The following is a 24459-nucleotide window of genomic DNA, read 5'->3' as shown; positions in this document are numbered from 1 at the left end:
GTTACAATTACTAAATTGAAGAACATAGAAAGATTGAAGGACACAAGCCAAATTACAAGTTATTAATTGAAGAAGATAAATGAAAGAAACTGATTGTGGGGAAGTTATTGTTAGGATTTTTAAAATAAAAAAATAAAGAGAAAAGGAAGAAGCAATTAATGGACATCAAATAATTAAAAGGATGATGTGTTATTGTTTTATGCATTGGCAATGTAAGGGACTTGGGCTAGGTGATCGGCATTGGCCCACTGAACTTAGTCCCAAATCTGTAAGCAAAAATAACTCAGGGGGATATGGGCCGGCCCGCGATTTGTTGCGATAGGCTTGGCCCATCAATGAGTATATAAAGATCCGAAGAGCGATACTCAGTGAACTCATTATGTGTTTGGTCACATCTCGGCCCAATGTTAACCATTCAAACTATACGAGATTAATGTGAAAGTAGAGAAGTTCGATGACTAAAGCTTAGATAGTCACCAGACACTAGGTGCGCTTTTAGGAGGTCCTTGCCAAACACTATTTGGCATCTGGAACAAGTTTCAAGAGAATCCTTAGAAGACGTGATAATTCCTTGGGATTTTGGGTGAAATTGAGATTGCATGAAACTTGGTGAAAGGCTAATGATTTGAACCCCACTCGGAAGAGAGTATTTAAGGGAAAGGAAACAGAAGAAAAGGGAGGAGAGAAAAAAACCAAAAAAAAGAGAGGAGAGAACTAAGGCTGAAGGAGGAAATAAATAAGAAGGTAGGCTCTATGACAAAGAAAAGAGTTGGGCTAGAACCAAACCAGAGCTTGTAGTTGGGCTATTTAGGCTTCGCTTGAGGCTACCCTATAGGACTATGACGAATCCCACCAACAAATAGATTTGAGCCCAAATTCACTTTCTTACTTATCTTTGTTAGTAGTGTTAGGGCACCACAATTGGCGCCATCTGTGGGAATCCTGCTCAATCAAGGGCTTTGAGCTAGCTTGACGTCATCCAGCTATAAAGGGTCCTCATGTTGGGGAAGGCTCTACTCGGGGAAATCATTCATGGGCTTCTTCAAGGGATCGTAGGAGGTCAAAAAGGGAGCATAGAAGAGAATAGCAATGCATGCAAAAGGGGCATCAGATCGAACATGACTCGGACGAGGGATCTTCACAAGGGGAGCGAATTGTGTCTTACATCCCCAATCACTCTTGTCTCAACAAATGAGAAAGAGAGCTACAAAATTTATGAAAGCAAGTGAAGGACCTAGAGATTGAGCTGAGGGGTCGATGGCGTACAAGGGACTAGGAGGACTTGTCTGATGGTCCTGATTACACTGAGGGTGATTCATCTCGGGGCAGGGGTTAATGACTATTGAGGGACAGATCTCATGAAACTAGGGGCATCGTCACGAATCTCCCCATCATGATAGGTAAGGGCACCATAATGCCGCATTGGATGCCATGAGTTGGATGCTGAGGAGAGCTACTCGTTCATCCTTCACCGATGAAATTGAGTGTACAAAAATGCCAAGGTGATTCACCTGCCCATCGCTCACCATTTATGATGGAAAAATCGATCCGATGGAGCATGTAAGTCACTATATTCAAATGATGTCACTCTATTCCCAGAATGATGGTTTGATGTGTTAGGTGTGCCCTTCCAGTCTTGGACCAACGGCTATGAGGTGGTTTAACAGTTTAAAGAAAGCCTCTATTCGAAACTTTGGGGAGTTGATGCAGGCGTTTGGGCCACGATTTATAACGTGTAGTAAAGTTCCTCAGCCGATAGATGCCTTATTATCCATGAGGATGAGAAGTGCGAAAACCCTCTGATCCTATGCAAACAGGTATTGAGAGCTATACAATAAGATAGGAAGGGGAAATGAGTGGGTAGCAGCCAGCACCTTCTGACTTGGTCTCTCCGAGGAGTCAGAGTTAAGGGATTCTTTGACCATGCGGCCTCCTGAGAACATGCATCAGCTTATAAGAAGGATTGAAGAGTATAAAAGATTAGAAAACGATCGACTACAGGGAAAAGGTAAAGCCCCAGCCTCTTCGCAATACCATAAAGAGTATCGTCCCGAGGGGTTTCAGCAAAGAGCTAAGAGGGAGCCAAGGGTCCCCGGTGTGGATTTGACAGAGCGGGCCAAGGGTGTTAATGTGACATTCAGGATGCCTGTCTATAAGATCCTTTAGTGCATTAAGAATGAACCCTATTTTTGATTGCCGGGGAAGATGGGTAGGGACCAGGCAAGAAGGAATTAGAGCTTATATTGTACTTTCCACAGAGAAAAAGGTCATACTACTGAGTGCTGCCATGTGTTCAAGGATCACTTGGAGCAGCTTGTAAAAGCAGGGCATCTTAAGGAATTTCTAATTAGCCAAGAAGGGGTAAGGGTAGGCCAAGGATCGGGAAATCAAAGTGACCCTGGACTTCCCCCTCCCTTGGGAGTTATTGAGTTTATTCATGTAATCTCTATGGGGGCAAGTTTGAGTAGTCATAGGGGCATCTTGAGTGTAGTGACCCTGCCTAGAGCACACATTACAAACCAACCTGAGAAAAGGCATAGGAGGATTTCAATCCGAATCACCTTTTTTGAAGCAAATTTGGAAGGAATGTCTCAGCCATATAATGACGCCTTGGTGGTGACTTCTCAGATTGGCAAATTCCTAGTAAAAAGAGTCATGGTAGATCAAGGGAGTGGAGCTAAGATCATGTACCTCAATCTATATAAGGGGCTGGGGCTGAAACACGAAGATTTGAGTAGATATGACACACCGCTTATAGGGTTTGACAAGAGGGTTGTGACTACTGAGGGGTAGAGAAAACTCCCAATGGGACTAAAGAAAAAGAAGTAGAAGTAAATTTTATTGAGTTCAAGGCCTTTTCTTCATACACGGCAATTTTTGGAAGTCCTTGGATTCATGCTATGGGGGGCAGTACCATCTACAATACATCAAAAGGACAAATTCCCCACTAAAGATGTGGTCGCAGTAGTCCAGGCCAATCAAAAAGTAGCAAGACAGTTCTTGATGGCACCAATAAACCATGAAATTAAGCAAAAGGAGCAAGTTGACCGGGAGCAGTTATAGCAATTACAAATGACTGAGGGTGTAACAGGGGTAGACAGTGCAGAACAATTGGTTAATTATGTCGTACTTCGATAGGTATTTTCAGGTAGGAAAGAGCTTGCCAGTAGAAGACCGAGTGGAAATTCTTTTGTTGTTATGCACAAGCTATATGTAGCCACTCTGGTCCTACCAAAGAAGCAAAGACTAAGGAGGTCCGCCAAGCCCCATGTGGAGGCAGTGAATGAGGAAGTGTAGAAACTAAAACAAGTAAGGGCCATTAAGGAATTGTTTTTCCCCGAATGGTTAGCTAATAAGGTGGTGGTGAAAAAGAAGAACTAGAAATGGTGAGTTTGGGTTGACTTTACTGACCTAAACCAAGCGTGTCCGAAAAGACCCATTCCCTGTACCGAAGATAGATTAGTTGGTGAATGCCATAATCAGACTCCAAAGAATCAGCTTTTTGGATACCTTTCAAGGTTATCATCAAATCGCTTTGGCAACTGAGGATCAAGAGAAAACCTCTTTTAATACGTCGAAGGGAAATTACCATTACACAATAATGCCTTTTGGGATGAAGAATGCGGGGCTACATATCAGGGGATGGTTAGCCAATTGTTCAAGGATCAGATTGGGAAAACAGTGGAAGTTTACATTGATGACATGGTAGTGAAGACTAAGAAGTGTGAAGGGCATGTGCGTGACCTGGTTGAGGTCTTTCAAATATTGAGGCAGCACAATATAGACACTCAATTTTGCACCCATAAATTAATTAAGGAAAATGGCTAGAATGACCAATCATATACCCAAAATTCATGATTTCATTTCATGCGTTAATTCATTTACTGCATATAATAAAAATGATCATAAGATTCTAATGGTCGTGACGGTATGTCTGATTCCCAAATTGGACTGTCAGATTGAAAGATATCGCATGATCAAGTTGCACGGTCTACATGCATTTTTGTTTGGGTGGAACCAATCACATATGATTAATTCAAATTAATTCTGATTGGCTAGACAATTAAAATTAATTAAATAATTTTGTGATTGATTGATAATTAGTGTCAAAAACAGGCTTGCTTGCTTAGGAATAAAATGGATAATTAGATAACAACAAAATTTTGGATAATCAAGACTTTTTGGAGTATTTATCTACAAGATAATCATTAATAAAAAAACCTGAATATCCAAAAAGGGGTTCAATTTTTAGAATATGGATTAAAAAGGCGACTAAGTGCAAGTCCTGACTCAAAAATCCTCAAAAAAGGAGTCCAAAGTGGACCAAAACTCAAACGCAGGTCCAGCACCCAAGAGAGCCATTCGACACTCTTAGAATGCTGATTAGCACGAATGCAAGACTCAGCCTAAGGGCTCCTGGATTGAGATAAATCTTATCCTTTTTTATTTTTTAGAGATAAAGATGCGTCCCAGTTCGTATTTTGATCATTTAGCTAATTTTTTAAAGCATTCCAGCCTCTATAAATAGAGGATGCCTCTCAAAATTCATCACACTTTTCACACTTTCTAACCCACCTCTTTCTAGCTCTTCTCTTCTTTTCCTTTCCCCCTTACGTTAAAGACGTTCTAAAGGCTCTTGCCTTAAGAATTTCTTTTTTGCATGCAAAATATTTTAGGCTTCAAAGAATTGAATAGATTTCTTTGAATCCTAAAATATTCTTTCACTAAGAAGAGCACGCTCATGCAAGAGGTAGTCTATTTCTTTTCTTTTTCTAGTCTTTCCTATTAATTTTGTTTGATGATGCATGAAAAGGTTCAAGATTTTTGGTTATTTCTGATTCTTGATATAATTCCCATGTTTAAAATTTTTTTCTTTAAATATATTCAAGATGATTTTTTCGTTGTGATTTCTCTCTTGAATATCAAAATCTGTGAATTATTAAAGATCTCTTTAAACTAAAAACTTATCTGTATTTTCATTAAATGCAGATCTAATTTTTTAATTTAAAATCTTATCTAAATGTTTCAGATCTGATTTTCTAAACTAAAAAATGATATGTATTTTAATTAAATACAGGTTTGATTTTTTTTAACACACAAAACACATATGTATTTTCATTAAATACAGATTTGATTTTTTTCAACAAAAAAAACTGATATGTATTTTCATTAAAGGCAGATCTGATTTTTTTAACTCTCAAAACTAATCTGTATTTTCATTAAATACAGATCTAATTTTTTAGGAAAATTTTTCTTTATCATACAACTGCAGATTTTGAAATTTAAAAGAAGAAATAAAAAAATTAGGTTGAAGTCTTTTCTTTTTCTTAATATGTGATGCATGTAAAACAAATTTATCTTATGAGTGTGAATCCTCTCTCAAGAAAGGTTTTATTATTTTATGTCCAACAATAGTTCTGATTTTTTATATATAAACCAAAAATCATTCTCATTAACTATTCAATGCAGATCTGACATTTTTTTACAATACATTTGTAGATTCATAGCCCAACTCACCATGACATGTGAACCAATTTTTTGATTTCTTAAGAAGGAAGTTCCCACAGTATGGAATGAACAATGCCGAGAAACTTTTGAAAAGATCAAGAATTATCTGATGAAGCCACCAATACTAGTTCCACCAGTACTTGAAAAACCATTGTTGTTGTATCTCATACCTACGAATACAGCAATGGGGTTTTTGCTTGCTCAATACCTAAAGGAGACTAAAAAAGAGAATGTTATCAACTACATCAGCAAGAAGATATTGTCTTATGAAGAAAAGTATTCACCACTTGAGAAGACATGTGTAGCACTTGTATGGGCAAACTGCAAACTCAGACACTATATGCTTGCCTACAAGGTCTTGTTGATTGCAAGAACGGACCCATTGAAATATCTAATGGAAAAGCCTGTGCAAGATGGAAAGACAGCTAAATGAATTTTGCTTCTGTTAGAATTCAATAATAAATATGTGACTCAGAAATTTGTGAAGGGGAGAGTAATTGCTAATCATTTAGCCCATTGTTCAATATAAGAAGCTAAAGAAATCACAGGAGACTTTCTATGAGGATATCATGAGGGCAGGTTTTGGTAGATTTCGTGGCTGAGTTTAATAAGGACATTACAGATAATGAGAAAACATGAGTGGGTGTTGTAGTGGCTTCTGTCTCTACTACTGCAACTTGGGAAGCATACACAGACCGAAAAGGCTCTGGGGCGGGAATTGTGTTGGTAACCCCCGAGAAATTGATAATAGAGAAACGCTTACATTTACGCTTCCTGGCTACTAACAATGAAGTTAAGTATGAAGCTTTTTTGGCTAGGATGGCGATGGTCAGCAAGCTTGGGGGGAATATTATAAATATATTCAAATTCATGCCTAGTTGTGGGGCAAGTTAATGGAGAGTTCGAAGCTAGAGATGAATGAATGCAGGGATATCTCATTAAGGTCAAGAGAGCTCAAGCTTGGTTTAAGAGTTTTGTCTTAAAGCAAATCCCGAGGGGACAGAACTCCTATGCCGATTCGTTGGCTATGTTGGCTACTTCTTTGGGATTATGCCTGCCTCGAGTTATCATTATGGAAGATGTGGTCACTCCTAGCCATGAAGAGCAGCTTTCGATTGGAGGGCATAGTATCCAGCTGGGACCAAGCTGGATGAACCCTTTGGTTATATTCTTAAGACAGGGAAGTCTACCCGAAGATAAGGATAAGGCCGAGAAGATACGTAGGAAGAACTCACGTTATTGGCTGTCTGAGGAGCAAAAGTTGCATAAGTGTTCCCATTTAGGACCATATCTTTTATGTGTTCACCCAAAGGCCGTGGATCCCCTATTAGAGGAACTACATGAGGGAATTTGTGGAAGTCAAACTGGTGGGAGGTCTTTATCTCATAGAGCCCTCACCCAAGGGTACTGGTGGTCAAGTATGCAGAAAGCTACCCAATACTATGTTAAGAAGTGTGACCAGTGTCAGAGGTATGCCTCAAATATTCATCAGCCTAGAGGGGTCTTGAATCCGCTTTCTAGTCCTTGGCCATTTGCTTAATGGGACTTGGATATAGTGGGACCATTTCCTAGGGCTGCGAGAAACTGAAGATGGCTCCTTGTCAGGACAGACTATTTCACCAAGTGGGTGGAAGCTAAACCTCTCTCTAATATTACGGATGTGGATGCAAAAAGGTTTATTTAAAGAAACACTGTTACTAGGTTTAGGGTCTTTTATATGCTAATCTTGGAAAATGGGCTTCAATTTGATAGCAAAGCCTTTAGGAGATACTGTCGGGAGTTGGGAATCAGAAACAGATATTCTACTCAGGCTTATATGCAAGGAAATGGGTAGGCTAAAGCCATCAATAAGGTCATAGTGTCTGGGTTGAAGAAAAGGCTGGACAATGTGAAAGGGAGGTGGGTAAATGAATTTCCCCATATACTGTGGACTTATAGCACCACACCTTAGAGATCAATAGGACAAACTCATTATGATGACTTGTGGATCTGAGGCAGTCATACCCCTTAAGGCAGGGTTCCCAACCTTGAAGACTGACCAGTTCAATGTTGAAGAGAATAATCATCAACTTTCTACTAGCTTAGAGTTGATTGAAGAAAGAAGAGAAGTAGCCATGGTTAAAATGGCGCATTATCAACAAAAGCTTAAGCAAGGGTATGATAAGGGAGTAAAGTTGAGGCCACTAACCCTGGGGGATTTGGTCCCAAGAAAAGTAGTGGGAACGACGAAAAATCCAGCGTGGGGAAAATTAGTCCCCAACTGGGAAGGCCCGTACCGAATAACATCAGTGGCAGGCATTGGGGAACAAGCCTTGGGTAAATTAACTCTTATTTGAAATTGTTTAAGTGTTAAACAAAACTTCATTCTTGTTCGACTCCTCGTGTCACAAGTCTTGGGTAAATTAACCCGTATTTGATATTGTTTAAGTGTTAAACAGAACCTCAGCCTTGTTCGACTCCTAGGGTCACAAGCCTTGGGTAAATTAATTAAATAGAATCTCGGTCTTGTTTGACTCCTCGGATCACAAGCCTTGGGTAAATTAACTCTTATTTGAAATTGTTTAAGTGTTAAATAGAGCCTCACTCTTGTTCAACTCCTTGGGTCACAAGCCTTAGATAAATTAATTCTCAGTTAGAATTGGTTAAGTGTTAGGCAGAACATCAGTCTTATTTGATTCCTCGGGTTATAAGCTTCGAGTAAGTTAACCTTTATGTAAAAACATCTGATTATTGGGCGAAGTTATATTCTTAAGTAATTCTCAGAATTGCAGTTTTGGAAGTAACATGGTAAGTAAATCTATTGTACTTGGTTATGTCATAGAATATCTACTTTTGTTTGTGAAGCATACTTATTAATGATAGAAGCAAAATATTTGCAATTAAGAAAGGTTAACAGGACCAACAAGAGAAAGGAAAGAAAAAAAAACTTGCATACATTTCTATTTCATAACTGAAGGTCACAAAAGGTACAAGCCCTATCCAAGCCTAGTGCCCTACAAAAATCATCCTATGAGCTAGAAGCTAAAGAGGCCTACTCGGTTACATCTTCGGCATTCTCTTTTTTCTTCTTTTTCTACTGTTCAACGTCAATAACTTCTTCTGGTTCGAGTTTAACAACAGGAAACTGAGGCTATTGGTCTTTCTCTTTCTCAAAAGAAATGGTAGAGGTTGAATTGCATCGGATTTAGGCGCTAAGGATGTGGAACTAGGATCGGGGGGAGTAGGAGCCTAGACAGGAGCAATACGTAGAGGCTGAGAGTAATAAATCTTCTCATCCTCCCTTAGCTTGAAGTCTACAGTCACCCTGGTAGCATTGAAAGCCTTACCCCAGAATTCAGCATAAAATGCTCAGGCAACATCCCGAAGCTAAGCAGTTAGGCTTTGAGCAGTCTATGTCATGCCTACATTGTACACAACCTGATCCGCCTTTGCCTTTTCAGCGTGTTTTTCTTCAAGTTGTTTCTAATGCTGCTTGGTTTTTTCTATTGCCAAGGCCAACTACGTTTCAGCCTTCTTTAGAGAAGGTCGCACCTCTTCAACCTGTTTCTCAAACCTGGTCAAGGCTGACTCAACATTCTTGCACGCTTTTTCCACCTCGGCCAGGTGGAATAGGGTGTCCTTAAGCCTTTTTTCTGTGTCAATATGGGCCTTCACAGACAGATCCCATTTGTTTTCTGCCTCGCGGGTCTTTAAAAAAGCATGGTCCACCCATTCTTCGGCAACAAAGGATGCTTGCATAGCCTACAAGGTAACGTGTATCAATATCTGTATAAACTTTTTGCATTTATAAGAGTAAGGAGTTAAACTCATACCTTGGCGAGGTTTTTCTTAAGTGCTAGAAACACCTCACGCTTCCACAAGGATTGAAGTTCATGCATGTCCTCAGGAAGGAGTGCCTTCTCCAAGCACTTGGATAGGATGCTGGACCTGCCCTTCAGGGCATCCCAGAGAGTAGCATCATCCATAACCGGATCCCCCGAGCTCAGTATGAAAATTGAGTTCCAGACTGTGGCCTATTGACGTTGTTCTCCCTCAGAACCTTTGGAGGGCCCAGTAGGTACGCCGTTTTTCTGTTGAACCCTCATAACTCTGGACTCCTTGGCAAGTACCTACTGTTCCCCCTCTTCAATACTCTCAGATTCCTTACCACTTTTTCTCTTCTTCTCGGAGGCATCATTGAAGGGAGCATGCGTAGGAGCTAGGGTTAGTGGTCGAGGCACCACGGGAATGGTGGGAGTGTTACCCCCAACGTGGGTGGAAAGTAGGGCCAACAAATCAGGGGTCTTTTCTTCTAGAACCTTGGCTTCAGGAATTTTGGATACGACAATAATGAAGTGGAACTGGAAGCTCGTTGAGATCTTCTTGACAAAAGACTTAGAAGTCTTTATCTAAATCCTCTTTGTTGGCTCAAGCGCACGTTCTTCCTGCTCATCGTCAAAAGGGATAGGCTGCTCTTGCAAATAGAGTAACTTCGTCACAAGGGGGGCTAATAGTTGTGTATCTTGAGTACCGGATGGAGGAGGTTGTGTCAAAAATCTAGGAACAGCTATGTCAATCAACGCTAGCTTGGCATCCTTTGCTTTGATTACATGCTTGGGACTCTAAAAGCAGTTAGAGATGGGCTTGAATCCAAGGATAATGTGTACCGCCCAAAGTTGTCCATCTCGGTAGAGGAAGATCTCTAATTTAAGGATTTGGTTGAGATCTGTGAAGTTTACCAGACTCTTGGCCGGGGCTGTATAAGATTCATCTGCAAGCGGACAGAAAATATGAGTCACAAGCTAGTCTAAAAAGTTGTAAAAGAAAAGGGGGTTAGAAAAAATGGATGCCCTAAGTTAATCTGCAATCTATGGGAACCTTACCTGGCTCCCCATCTTGGGTAGGACAATGTAACCCATCATGCCATTCTCCTAAGACAATGAGGAAGTCTTCATCCATGCCCTTATTTAACTCGGGTATACAAGAAACTAACCTAACAGAGGGGACCTTACACTTGAAATTGTAATCGATATCATTTCCTTTTTGGCAATTGTATACCTAGTTTACATCATCCCACGTAAGGTTAGTCCCCATTTTTCAGTTTATCATATCTATACTGCCGAGGACCCTAAATCGATTAGGAGAACATTGGGTCGGGGATAGCCTATAATTGATAAGAAAGTCCCTAGTAACCCTACCCATTGGAATCTCCATCCCACCTTCCATGGTAGCGATCATCGAAATAACTACCGAACCAGGTGGTCTATTCATAACTAACCATTCGCCTAATTCGTAATGTTGGATTTCAACATTTTCGGGAATCCTATACTTAGCCCTAAAAGCAACCATGCCTTTAGGGGTGTCCACTAGCCTAACAAACCTACCCATGGTTCCTTATAGGGTTAAATTAAAAAAAAAAAAATATATATATATATATATATATATAGCAGCAAGTAAATCTCCTTGCAGAACGAAGTGTAAGACTAAATGTACCTACAAACACTGGAAAAGCTTTTCCTTGGACTGCTACTTCAAAGAAAAAATTGTCAAACAAGTAAACGAAGCAGAATCCACACCAATGCCTTCTTATATGAGAGTAAAAAATAAGCGATAAATTTCCCGCTCAATAAATTACGAAAAATAAGGACCATAGGATCATCATCATATCGTAGAACATGGGGGAGACATGCAGCCGCTTGATGCATTAACTGCAGGAACGTGGATACCAAAGCGTCAGGGATGCATAGAAGACAATTGAAGCGACTTCTTCACGAGGGAACGCGCTTGGCACATATTAACTGGCAAGGTGTTGCAAAAACCTTACTCTTAGCTATAGCTTAAATAGCAAGGTTTTAAAAGGCAAATGTGGGGGTCCGAGGACCGAGGAAGACTAGGAATGATATGACCTTCATTAGTTCATCTGTGAAGCACTTTAATCCTGAAAAGTTGGTTTACCTGAGAAAGAGGATGGGAAGGTGCACAATGTTTCATGAGTGCCCGAAGGAAAGAAGTAGACTTAGAGGAGAAGGCCAAGGCAGCTGGGAGAAGTTTCCTGTTAAAGCTTACCGACTACCTACACATTAAATGCATAGCAACAACCTTATCAGCTGCATTAATGAGGAAATGACACCTTAACAGTAAATTCACAACTAAGAAGCCCCTTCTACCACCTTCAGTAGAACTTTGAAGGGACAAGTGTCATAAGGAAAGCCTTGAAGTATACAAATGAAGGGTTAAGATGCAAAGGAAAGAGGGTACATAAGAGAGGGGAACTCCCCAGTTAAGGGATCTAGTCTCTTTCCTTGGATTTATATGAGAAAGCATTATTAGAAGATAAGGACTGGAATAGCAATGAAGCAAAAAGCCTTGGACTCGTGTAGAACTTTTTTAGAAGAACTCATCCTTGGACTGACCCGAGGGAAACATCAATATAAATTACTTTACGGTAGTCTTTTTCATTCTCGCTTGGATCTTCGGCCTTAGACCTAAACTTAATTAAACTTACATTTGAAACTTCTTCCCACTCTCTAACAAATTTTATTGTTTTGGGCTTAATTCGAGGGCCAGGACTTCACTATTCTCAGTGGACTTGGGCTACCAATTTTCGAGCTCTTACAATGTTCTGAGATGATTTTTTGTTGTGATTTCTCTCTTGAATATCAAAATATGCTAATTATCAAAGATCTCTTTAAACTAAAAATTGATCTGAATTTTTCAGATCTGATTTTCTAAACTAAAAACTTATCTGTATTTTCATTAAATACAAATCTGATTTTTTTTTAACTTTAAAAACTTATCTGTATTTTCATTAAATGCAGATCTGATTTTCTAAACTAAAAACTGACTTGAATTTTTCAAATATGATTTTCTAAACTAAAAATTGATATGAATTTTTCAGATCTAATTTTCTAAACTAAAAACTGATCTGAATTTTTCAGATCTGATTTTCTAAACTAAAAATTGATTTGTATTTTCATTAATTATAGATCGAATTTTTTAACATACAAAACACATCTGTATTTTCATTAAATACAGATCTAATTTTTTTCAACACACAAAACTAATCTGTATTTTCATTAAATATAGATCTGATTTTTTTAACTCTCAAAATTGATCTGTATTTTCATTAAATACAAATCTAATTTTTTAGGAAAAGTTTTCTTTGTCATACAATTGTAAATTTTGAATTTTTAAAGAAGAAATTAAAAATTAGGTTGAAGTCTTTTCTTTTTCTTAACATGTGATGCATGTAAAATAAATTTATCTCATGAGTGTGAATCCTCTTTCAAGAAAGTCTTTTTTTATTTTATGTCCAACAACAGATCTGATTTTTTATATGCAAACCAAAAATCATTCTTATTAACCGTTCAAAACAAATCTGACATTTTTTTTTACAAAAATCTTGTTCCTTACTTTACATAAAAACAGATTTAATTTTCTTTAGAAATCTATTCTTTTCTTTACATAAAAACAGATCTGATTTTTTTTTTAATGAACCAAATCAATTTTTATTTTTTGTTATTCACAAAACAAATCTAAATTTTTTCTAAAAAGAGGATACATTCATAAGGTAAATTTATTTGAGTTGATTCTAGTCAAGTGTCTGTAATGTATGTCAACATATCGTTCACATCATGCAAAAAATGGTATATTGGTCATTATAGTCTAGAAGACTGGACTTTGTCTTGGGCGGAATGAGTGCGTAACACCTTCCCATTATGTAACCTAGCCTCCGAGCTCAGGATTTTTGGATAGGTAGATTAGTGTTTTATCTTTTTAATTTTTGGTAGATTGTAACTAGGACCAAAAGTTTTGTATTCTTTTGCATAGATTGTAACTAGGACTTAAAGACATGTAAGGTTTAATTTACCAAGATTGTACTTCTCTTTATTCAATCAATGATAATGAAATATTGTGAGCATGTAACTCATACTTTGTTTTCTTATTTTTTGTATAAAGAATAAGCCGTGACTCCACACCACTTACCCTGAAAGAGAGGTGCCCTTCGAAGCACCCAAATATCTTTTTTGAGAGCGCTCGAGTTTTACGATCTCTCACACACAAGTTACGCCTTAATGCAGAGAAATTTGCCTTTAGAGTGGGGTTAGACAAGTTCTTGAGTTATATGATAACCATACAAGGAATAAAGGTTGTCCCCAACCAGATTACATCTAATCAACAACTGCGCCCGCCCAACGATATTATAGAAGTGCAAAGACTTACTGGCCACCTTGAATAGGTTTGTATCAAGATTGGCAATAGGCATAGACTGTTCTATTAGTTTTTGAAGAAGTGGAATGGTTTTCAATGGACAGAGGAATGTGAAATAGCATTTAGAGACTTAAAGTCTTACTTAGCAAGTCCACCTATTTTATCCCAACCTGAGCCCGAAGAGGATTTATATATGTATTTGGTAGTATCCGACCATGCCGTTAGTTCAATGTTGATTAGACAACTGGAGGGGATCCAAAGATTGGTATATTATCGCAATAAAACATTGGTGGATGCAGAAACTCAGTATTTGCCGCCAATGAAAATGGCACTGGCGTTGGTGCATGCTACAAGGAAACTACCGCATAATTTCCAAGCCCATACAGTGTGGATATTGACCAAGTACCCCTTACAATCACTTTAAAGGAGGTCGGATTTCATTGGGAGGATAGCTAAATGGGGAACAAGACTAGGAACATTTAACATACGATACAAACCGAGAAATTCCATTAAGGGCCAACTGTTGGCAGACTTTGTGGCTGAATTCACTCCTTCTCCAGGGGCTTCTGTTGGAATATTTCTAGTCACCGTTAAATGGTGGCAAGTGTACGTGGATGGTGCATCTAACACAAGGGGGTCGGGGTTCGAGATAGTAATGGTGTCTCCTGAGGGATTGAGATTGGAAAACTAACTCAGATTGAGCTTTCGCGCTTCAAACAATGAAGCCGAATATGAAGCCCTCATTGCTAGACTCTCGGTAGTTCAAAGGCTCGGTGCCAAGGAGGTAGAAGTGTTCTCAGATTCAAGATTAGTGGTGAGTCAAATAGATGAGAGCTTTGAGGCAAAGGACTACCGCATGTCATAATATCTAAAGTTGTTAGGATCTCTACGGGCATACTTCCAAAAAGTTAGCATAGTCAAAGTGCCAAGAAATAAAAATAGTCATGCCGATTCCTTAGCCACATTGGCTTCGTCTTCAGATGAATGCATTCCCCGAATGATTTTTGTGGAGCTGTTAGAGCAACCAAGCATAGAGCAACGGATGGTGGTGGCTGTTGCGTCGGTGGAAGAGCCTAGTTTTTTGTATCAACATTCGTTTGGAGGTCCATACTTATTATGTCTCCACACGAGAAAGACCGCCAAGCTGCTAGCTGAGCTTCACGAAGGGATATGTAAAGGGCATTCAAGGGGAAGATCACTAGCCCACTAAGCTATGACTCAAGGATTCTGGTGGCCGAATATGCAACAAGAAGCAACAGACTATGTAAAAAAATGTGATCAATGCCAAACACACACTCCTATCTTGCATCAAACACATGGAAATTTGAACCCGATCATCAGTCCTTGGCCCTTCGTCCAATGAAGGCTAGATATAATTGGACCATTCCCTCGTGCACTGGGGAACAGGAGATATTTAGTGGTCACAACAAACTATTTTACCAAATGGGTAGAAGCCAAAACCTTGGCAAACATCAAGGATGTGGATGTGAAGAAATTAGTAAGGAATAACATCATTACAAGGTTTGGGGTTCCCTAAGTCCTGATATCTGAAAATAGGCTTCAGTTTGATAGGAAGACTTTTCGAGAGTATTGTAGCAGTCTTAGGATAACCAATAGGTACTCGTCACCAGCGTACCCTTAGAGCAACGGGCAAGCAAAGGCAACGAACAAGACAATAGTTAATGGCTTGAAGAAGAGATTGCAAGGGGCGAAAGGAAATTGGGTTGAAGAGTTGCCGAACATCTTGTGGGCCTACCAAACAACACATAGAAGATCAATAGGTGAAACCCCCTTCTCCATGACGTACAGTGCAAAGGCAATCTTAACAATAGAGGTCGGCTTGTCAAGCATGAGGGTAGTTGATTTTGCATGAAGCAATAATAATGAGCGTATGGTAGGGAATTTAGATGCTTTGGAAGAGAGATGAGAAATGGTATCCATTCAGCTTGCAGACTATTAGAAAAAGTTGGCTTAGGGGTATAATAGGAAGGTGAGACCTTAGGGATTTGTGCAGGAGATCTCGTTTTGCGGAAAGGTGTAGGAAGTATGAAGGATCAGAATGCGAGTATGTTGGCTCTGAATTGGGAAGGACCCTACCGAGTAATAGCAACGGTCAAAGCAGGAGCTTATTACTTATAAGATATAGAAGAAAGGCCTTTACCCCGACCATGGAACATTTGTAATCTAAAAAAGTATTATCCATAAGTGTAGTGTAAGGTGTGAGAGGTATGTCCATGGTTGTAGATAAACTTGAATGGAGAATGTGGAAGGAATTCAGTTATTGTATATGTTAGGATTAATGCCCTTAAATCCTATTGTATGATACTAAGTATGACAATATGTATAACATTATGTATGACTTAATGTTGTATTAATAAAGTTGTTTTATTATAATCTAAAATAATGGTAACATGAATATTGGACATTATCATATAGTCCATGAGATGCATAGTATGTCATTTATGTGAAAAGTCACAGAAGATATAAATCACAAGTTCATTGTAAACTCAGAATTGTAGTTCGTAGTCAGTAATGAAATTGAGCATTTCATCTGCGAAGACTATAACATATCAACTAAGATGATTTATCTTGATCATGGAAGTGGAGACTTCTAGTTGGTTTGTTGATATGTTTTAAGAGTTAAGACATATTGAACTGGACCGCTGTGAGATTTATTATTCTCTAACAACTGTCAATTGAATGATAAATCTCACGATTTATATTTACATGAACTCTTAATCCTGAGAGAATAATGGACATGATCATGAACAGTAGATTGCTTTGATATATCAGGAGTGAGATCTAAAGTTACAGTCAAAACCTCAATATGTTGGGAAACCACATTTACTGTTGATGGAACATATATTCTCAAGATGGAATTCATAGTCTCTTAACGGAGATACAAAATATTCCCTTGAGATAAGTCTAATAGGTTTGTTATTCAGAATGTTAGGCCTAACTACTTTAGTAAATAATTACTAAACTTAAATTGGATTTCATAAATATATGATGAATAACTTAAAGGATTAAACTGGGTACTTAAGGATTAAACTGGGTACTTAAGGATTTAGATGTAGTAATCTTCAAAGTGGCAGTCTACATTTATGACTTCGTATTACTGCGAATATTTTATGAAGGGGTTGCATGTATAATAAAGTCTTGGGATATAATTTATAAATAAGGCCTAGAGCGCAACTATGTTTATATAGTGGTATTAAATATAATTAATGGTAACTTTGAACTTATCAAGAGTTGACAGAAAAGCCCAAGGCCCATTGAAGCTAGTGTCTTATTGGTCTCTTTTAGTCTCACTCCAAGTGATGCGAACCTCAATCGACACGCTTTGAGACCCAACAAAAATACTGGAATATTTAACCCAGGAAAGCTAAAAATCAGATTTATGATAGAAACCCTGACCCAACGTTTATAATCGAAACGCGAACCAAAGGTATAAATTGACCTTGACCCAATGATTATAAAGAATCACGAACCAAAGGTATAAAGTTTGAACGCCACAAGGAAGAATCCTTGATAAGTTCACAGTTCTTGAAGAACCAAAAGAGAGCAAAGCCTCACCTTTTCTGAATTTTATTCAACAATAATCTATAAAAACTTTTACAGACTTCAGAGCCTATTTAAGGACTCCACAAAACTTGACAGACAAGAAAATATATTCTAAAATAACTCCTAATTGATACCTTACCATATCAGGAATCAAGTTTGACCTAAAAAGTATTAAATGCACCTAAAACCAAGGAAAATACCTAAAAAACGTACTAAATAATAAAACCCTAAATAAAAGTTGATTTGGCCTGAAATTAGCAGATCCAAAATAGGAAAAAATCTGCCTTAACTGATACAGAGCTGGAAAGTCAATCAGCCATTAATTCATGCCATAAATCACTCCCAATTAAGTCAGATCAGCCCTAAATAGCTTGAATTAAATTTACTACACTTTCATCTTCCTTTGGGCCAAGCTTGGAATATCCTGCATTAGAATCAGCCCAAATCTCTTGAATCAGCCCATTAAGTGCTTCTTGGATCTTCTTGGATCTTGCTCTTGTAATAGGCCCAACTGGAACATGCAATGGATCCTTGAATGCTTGTTGATTCTCATCATTTTGTTGATTCTCATCACCAAGCCACATACTAAAGCCCAATTGGAAAGGCCCAAAAGATTAGCCCAATTAGATAATTAGTTATAATGAGAGAAACATACAAAATTTTAATGTATGAAAAAGAGAGACATCATTGTGAAATTGTGTGTATGTGAGAGTGAGACATTCTATCATTCTCCTTTGGAAATTGATTAAGAGATCACACTTCTTGGGCTTAAAGTGGAATTGGAGTGAAATTTAAAAGTGTTCCCAAGTACTTTTGATTCTTGTTTTGATTTTCACCACACCAAGGTACGCTCTCTTATTCTTGAATTCTGAAATTTGTATAGTACATGTTAACAATTGCGAATGAAGTAGATCCGTTAATTTTTCGCTACGTATGTTTTGTATGTGATACAAAAATGTACTTGAGTTAATTACAATATATATATATATATATATATATATATATATATATATATAAAACTAAATTTTCTAAGGACAGATACCTAGCCTCGGCTTGACCTCAGTCACCAACCAAGTGGAAAACTTAACAAAATTTTCTAAGGACAAAAACCTAGCCTCGGTCTGACCTCAGTCACTGACCAAGTGGAAACCTTAACAAAATATGTCTAAGGACAGAAACTTGGCCTCGGCCTAACTTCAATCATCGATTAGGCAGAAACCTTATCAAAATTCTCTAAGTACAAAAACCTGATCCCAAACCGTCTGCAGATATCGACAAGGTAGAAATGTTAGTAAACTCCCCTAAGGAAAAGAACTTGCTCATAACTTAAACCTATTTCACTAATTAGTTTAATAAGCAAACTATAACATTTCTACCTTGGGAAAAGGGGACTATTTAAAATAGCAGGGCCTCAGTTGTATTAATTAAACATCAAATACTTCAGTTCAAAAATGCATAATAAATTAGTCACTCTCTCAGGAACATGAATACATCGCGTGTATTACCGAAAGTTTACACTTAGAACTTTTTGAGGTGCAATAATACAATTTTCCTTAAAGAAGATAAAAACACTTGTAGGCGTAGGGCTCAGTCATGAAATCACATTATAAGGAGATTAGATAAAATTTGATCAAAGAAACTGAAACAATTAATATTCAACACACCCAACAAAGTTTAATACATAAATACTATTCCAATCAATTAGATAAAAAAAATTTGAAAAATTGAAATAAAAGTGAAATATAAAAGGGGGGACACATAGTGAAATGGCTTAACAAGTGTTCGTATTATCGAGCACGACAGGGCTTGTCACAAGATCTCCATTGACAATCTGATGGGCCGAACTAAGGATCGGTTGGGTAGCGCCCTGCATCTTGGCAGGAGTGGTGACTGTTGGGTTATCTTCATCAAGTACCACCACGTGGGAGTCAATTTTCTAAGACAACTTCCTCATCCCATGGCTTTCTTCCCCCTTCCCTTCTTCATCACTATCCTCAGGTTGCTCTTGCAATTGGTCTTTAATTTGTGGGTCCTTGGGCAATGGAATTTGGTTGGCACACCTAAAAGGGGAGGTGTCAAGAAGATCGATGGAATTTATTGCGGCCATCCAACCTTCTGCAAACCCAAACTTCCAAGCCTGAAAGATCACTGGTCCAACCAAGTTCTCGGTGTCTTTAAACCCCATATCATAGTAGACTTTCTCACAAGTCTTCAGTGTCTCATCCAGGTTAGTGAGTTCTTTGTCACAAGTGGAGACAAGGCTCGTAGCCTCGACAAGTTTCACTTCGGCCTCGTCGAGCTTCCCTTGAAGATCCTCTACCTTCTGCTCAGCTAATTATCATGCCCTTTTGGCAGTAACTGCTCACCGCTCCATCACATTTAGCTCCAAAGCCTTTTCATTCGAGCTTGCCTCGGCTACTTGTTTGAAAGCTTTTTCCTTGGCAACCTCTTGCATCATGCCCTCTAGCCAACCCTCTACGACATGGGTCATTTAGGCGGCCTGGGATGATGTTAGAAACAATCGGGAGTTAGTACAATCCAAGCATTGATACTTATATATAGAAATAAAATAAAAACAAAGATACTCACCGCTATGGTATGCCATTTCAGCTTGAATATGAGATCCTCATCCCGACAGCCCAAGTAGTGCTTTAGGTTAGTAGGCAATAATAGAGCTTGCCCGAGGCATTTGATATCTGTCCACCGAGGCCATTCATCCCAGTCCGGACATAAGAGTCAATTGGCAGGACTTTATCACCCAAATGGAAGGTACATTCCCATCCGATTGAGGGATTTGAGGAGGTAAAGGCCATTTAAGAGCCAATGATGATCAGCTAAGTCGTGGGCCTTGTCTCTTATGGGGTACAAGTAGTTCAGTCACCACCCCACTCGAAGACAGATTAGGAAGCTAACTAGAGTCAGTGGAGGCATCTTCGTTACCCCTTTATCTCTTCCTTTGTTGATGAGAGGCGGGGGGAGTTGTTTGTTTGGGAGTTGGTCAGGGAGTGGTCTGGTTCCTAACGGGTTGGGCAGCCAGAAACCAGAAACCTAGGGCCATGGTGTGCCTTTGATCCATCCTTATGGTTGAATTAAGAGGAGCAAGCGCTTTTGCAGCAAGGGCTCCTAAATTGGGGGCTTCTACTGGAATATGCATGGCTCGGCCCTGAAAAATGGTATTAGCCGAGCCATCATGTACAAGGTTGAGTGAACCTTGTCTGACTCTTCTAAGTCCTTGATGCCTTGTCTTGTCGCTAGTTAGTCCGTTCGGCAAAAATCCAGACAACCTAACGTCAAGACAAAAAGGGGCTACTGACCGTTAAAGCACCTAAGGAATCTTGGTAGCTGGTGTAAGAGGGCGCGCAGCTAAGGATTAGATGGGACGCTCTTAATTGCCCATCATAGTGTACGAACATTTTTTAACGCAGAACAAAGTTGAGCTCCCAAGTCCGTATCACACTTGGATTTGGTTGAAATCTTTTAGAAACTATAGTGATAGATGATGAACAAGTCAACGAAAAACATATATGAAAGCAATAAAAAGAACATACCCAAACATTTATAAAATATGCACGGTAGGGTTATGCTATGGAGTAGAAAAAGAAAGTACCGACCTATCTGACGAGGAGTGGTCAAGCAAGTAAGTTTGCCATTTAGCCAATTCTCGCTTACCCTCACAAACTCCCCCGCAGAGTTCCTATTGGAGTCAGGAAGATAGGATATCAACCTAACCATAGTATTTCAAGTTTAAAGGTAATATTTGTGCTTCAGGCTCCCCCGAATAGCATATAGGACGTTAATATCATGATGGGTACGGCTAAGGCCATATAATCGATTAAGACACCCCACAAAACTGACTACCCTATAAAAGTTGGGTAAACATTAGTCGGGGCTAAGACACCCACTCTAAAGCTATCTTCAACCTTTAATTGAATTATGTACCTAATAAGAATAATGACATACATAACATTAATATCATATTAGTTTTTGTGTATTTTAATATTAAAGTAAACATTTTTATTTTGTGTATCTTGGGATTGGAAAGCATGCCTTTTTGTTGCAATTGTTGCACCATAAAAATTCATCTCTTGATTTTACCTTTTTACAACATACTTCGCAAGAGATAAAGTACCAACCAGAATTGTCTATCTTAATATTTATAATCTTTCCTTGACATGTGAAGATAGTTTTGTAGAAACTGAATTTTAATTAATGAATATCAATCAATTCATAATTTTATGGTTAAATTTTGTAAGTGTAGGTTTATAGTACATAAAGCAATGTTAAGGAATAAGGACACAATGTTAGTGTTCAAGGTTTTTTTTTTCTTACCTCATTATCTGAGTCCCACATAATTTTGGTTATTTCACTCTTGGTCATTCCGTTGATGTTCATCTCTTCTTGAATTGTCACTTGTGGTTTGAATTTTTTTGGCATTTGTACTATCGATTGGTTACTTTCCACCAACCTATTATATTACATAAAGATATTAGACATAGTATTGTAGAGTCTATAAATACATAAAAAATGTGAATCCAAAACAAAGCACTTATTGATCTTTGAAATTAGCAGTCTTAGGAATTTCCAAATCAATATAAACTCTTATTTCACTTGTTGGCGAGAAGTTATACTCTCCTGCAATGCACGAGATTCATTAAAAAAAAATACAATTATCTATTGGACAGTGACTCCATTTGAATATGATGTTTGCTTCAAAATCACTTAACAATACTTCAACAATCTTACATTATAATTGCTGACAGTCATTATCCCTTTCTAGTATCATTGAAGCAGCATTAACCACCTCTAGAAGGGCCAAAAGGTGAACTGAATTTGCATATTCAATCTGAAGGGCCATATTTACATTGAATGGCAGGTGGATAAAGCATCAAATGTCCAGCCTGAAAAGGTTGAAGACATTTGGAACTTGAGAGGGATATTGAACACCTCATGGCATCGAGTTCAAGTTCAAGTTGGTCACTTAAATATGTAGACCAATGTCGAAATAGTATCAAATAAGTAATTGAATGGCTCAACACCCTTTTCCTTTTTTAACTCCTAGTTAAATTGAAACCCTTTCTTTTCCTTAATCTCATTTACAAAAACAATAACTTCAGCATGTTGGATACCATTTAGTGGATATTATTTTGAATATTCTAATCCTTCAGCTTTTAACAGCGATAATATCATCAGGATGGTATGTGAATATGTTATAATTTTGTTACCTTGATGCTAAATTGTTAAACTATTCATAGTTACTTATAAAGAGAAATAGAGAAGAGAAATGAACTTGCCTTTAAAAGTATTGACAGTTAAACATGTAGCTATTATGATAAAACGACCTGGATTTTCAGTAAAGAAGGCTTCCTGAACTTGATTTTCAACTGTGTCCTTTACAGATAGAAGACCGCGCATCTGTGCCCTTCATTTTGGTTGCTCAGCTCATGGAATCCAAACTCTATGAAAGCTGTTCTTAGAGAACGATTACTTTCATATTGACTCACAAAAGGTCAGCATTTATAAGGCATTTCTATATTTTAGATTCTCAAAACTACAGTAATTCAATAATACTCTTGACAGCTTTTGACGACCTTTGTGGCATGGCCTTGAACAACCATGGTGTGTGTGATTCAATCTAATGTTGTACCAGAGTCGAGGATCCTGTGACCTCCTTAAATAGGATGAATGTTTGATATTTATTCAAGATTGCGTATAGACATTTGAGGATAGGCCTTAGGATAATAGTTTTTTGAGGTCAAAACCTAAAAACAGCTTATTTTACTCGAACAAAAAAGTATAACTAATCATTGAATGAGACTGATTCCATAAAAAAGCACCATTATATTTCCTATTTTGGTTAGCAAAAGCACATTGAATTTAGAAAACTAAATAGCATAAAAATGCTTCCAAACTATTTAGTTAGTAGTACTATAAAGTTCACTACAACAACACAAAGCCGTGCTTAACAAAACCAACAACTGTAGCCCAGCAAACAACAATAAATTTATTAATTATATTGTCAACAATTTATATCTAGGTTTTTCCAAATACTATCTACCTGGACTACTTGATTCACAAAATAAACACTATCACTTGGTAGCCAACTTTACTATCTCTACCCTTTACAGGCAGAATACACCAAGTCATCCCTCTTTGGACAACCTTCAAGAAGGTTTCGTGATGACCAACTATCATGTATTTTATACATAGGTAGGCTAGAAAAATTTTAAAATTACAGGAAATTAGCAAACCTTGGTAGTGGCTTTGATAAAAGGCAAAGATTGAGGGGGTGGACAACAACGTGCAATTGAGAGAGAATGAGCAGCAATCAATCTGACAATCTATATGAATTTCAAGCAATATATTTATTCAGCAATCTAACAATAAGAATCCAATTTTCAGCCAACATTCAAGAAACAATAATAGAAGAGACCATTATGTTCAAAACTCTAAACATTAAAAAATCAAAACTACTTATCAATATCCTTTAAACTTTCAAGGTGATAGTCTCAGAGACCATTATGGTTCAATTAATCTCTTTTCTACTATATAAACCTATCTCACCATCAATACCAATCTCAATTTCTTACATATGAATCATAAAAAGTTCAAACCCATAGCTCAATTTCCACTAAAAAAAAATTAATTGATTAACTTTTCTTTCATGAGACAACTGATGATAACCAAAACTGAAATTTTCTGGTAGTTAGAAGCACCAACAACAAACAAGCAAATTAATTTTGAAGTTTCAATTTCATATTCTTATTCAAAAGAACTATAAGAATTGCAGCAGCAGCAGCATAATTGCTTTGACTCTAATTATCTCTATGCAATAGATTCTTCCACAATTTGAGAAGCTTCAATCTATATTTTATGCAATGAAGTGACTGAAGCGAGCAGTATCTTAGCCTCATAGAATTCTCCTTTTTCTAGTTCATGAATGCAGAGTCAAAGCACAGAGCGTGCAAGTCCAATAGTAGAAACCCTTTCTGGACAACCTTCAAGAAGGGTTTGTGATGGCCAACTATCATATATTTTATACATAAGTAGGCTAGAAAAATAAAAAATTCAGAGGAAAGTAGCAAACCTTGGTGGTGGCGTTGATAAAAGGCAAAGATTGAGGGGGCAGATTAAAGCGCAAGATTGATTAGAGAGCAATCTGACAATCTATATGAATTTTAGGCAATAAGAAACCAATTT

General features: G+C 37.9%; 1 protein-coding gene across 1 annotated transcript; it reads left to right on the top strand.

Annotated features, from left to right (window-relative positions):
• Positions 1-6430: 6430 nt before the first annotated feature.
• LOC142607636 (uncharacterized) lies at positions 6431-7048 on the top strand. The gene has a single exon (XM_075779201.1). The coding sequence runs from the start codon at positions 6431-6433 to the stop codon at positions 7046-7048; it is 618 nt and encodes a 205-aa protein (XP_075635316.1).
• Positions 7049-24459: the final 17411 nt, after the last annotated feature.

Source organism: Castanea sativa, chromosome 8 (genome assembly GCF_040712315.1).
Source record: "Castanea sativa cultivar Marrone di Chiusa Pesio chromosome 8, ASM4071231v1".
NCBI classification, from domain to species: Eukaryota; Viridiplantae; Streptophyta; class Magnoliopsida; order Fagales; family Fagaceae; genus Castanea; species Castanea sativa.
Note: the sequence above shows the minus strand (reverse complement) of the source record. Positions and strands in the feature narration are given on the sequence as shown.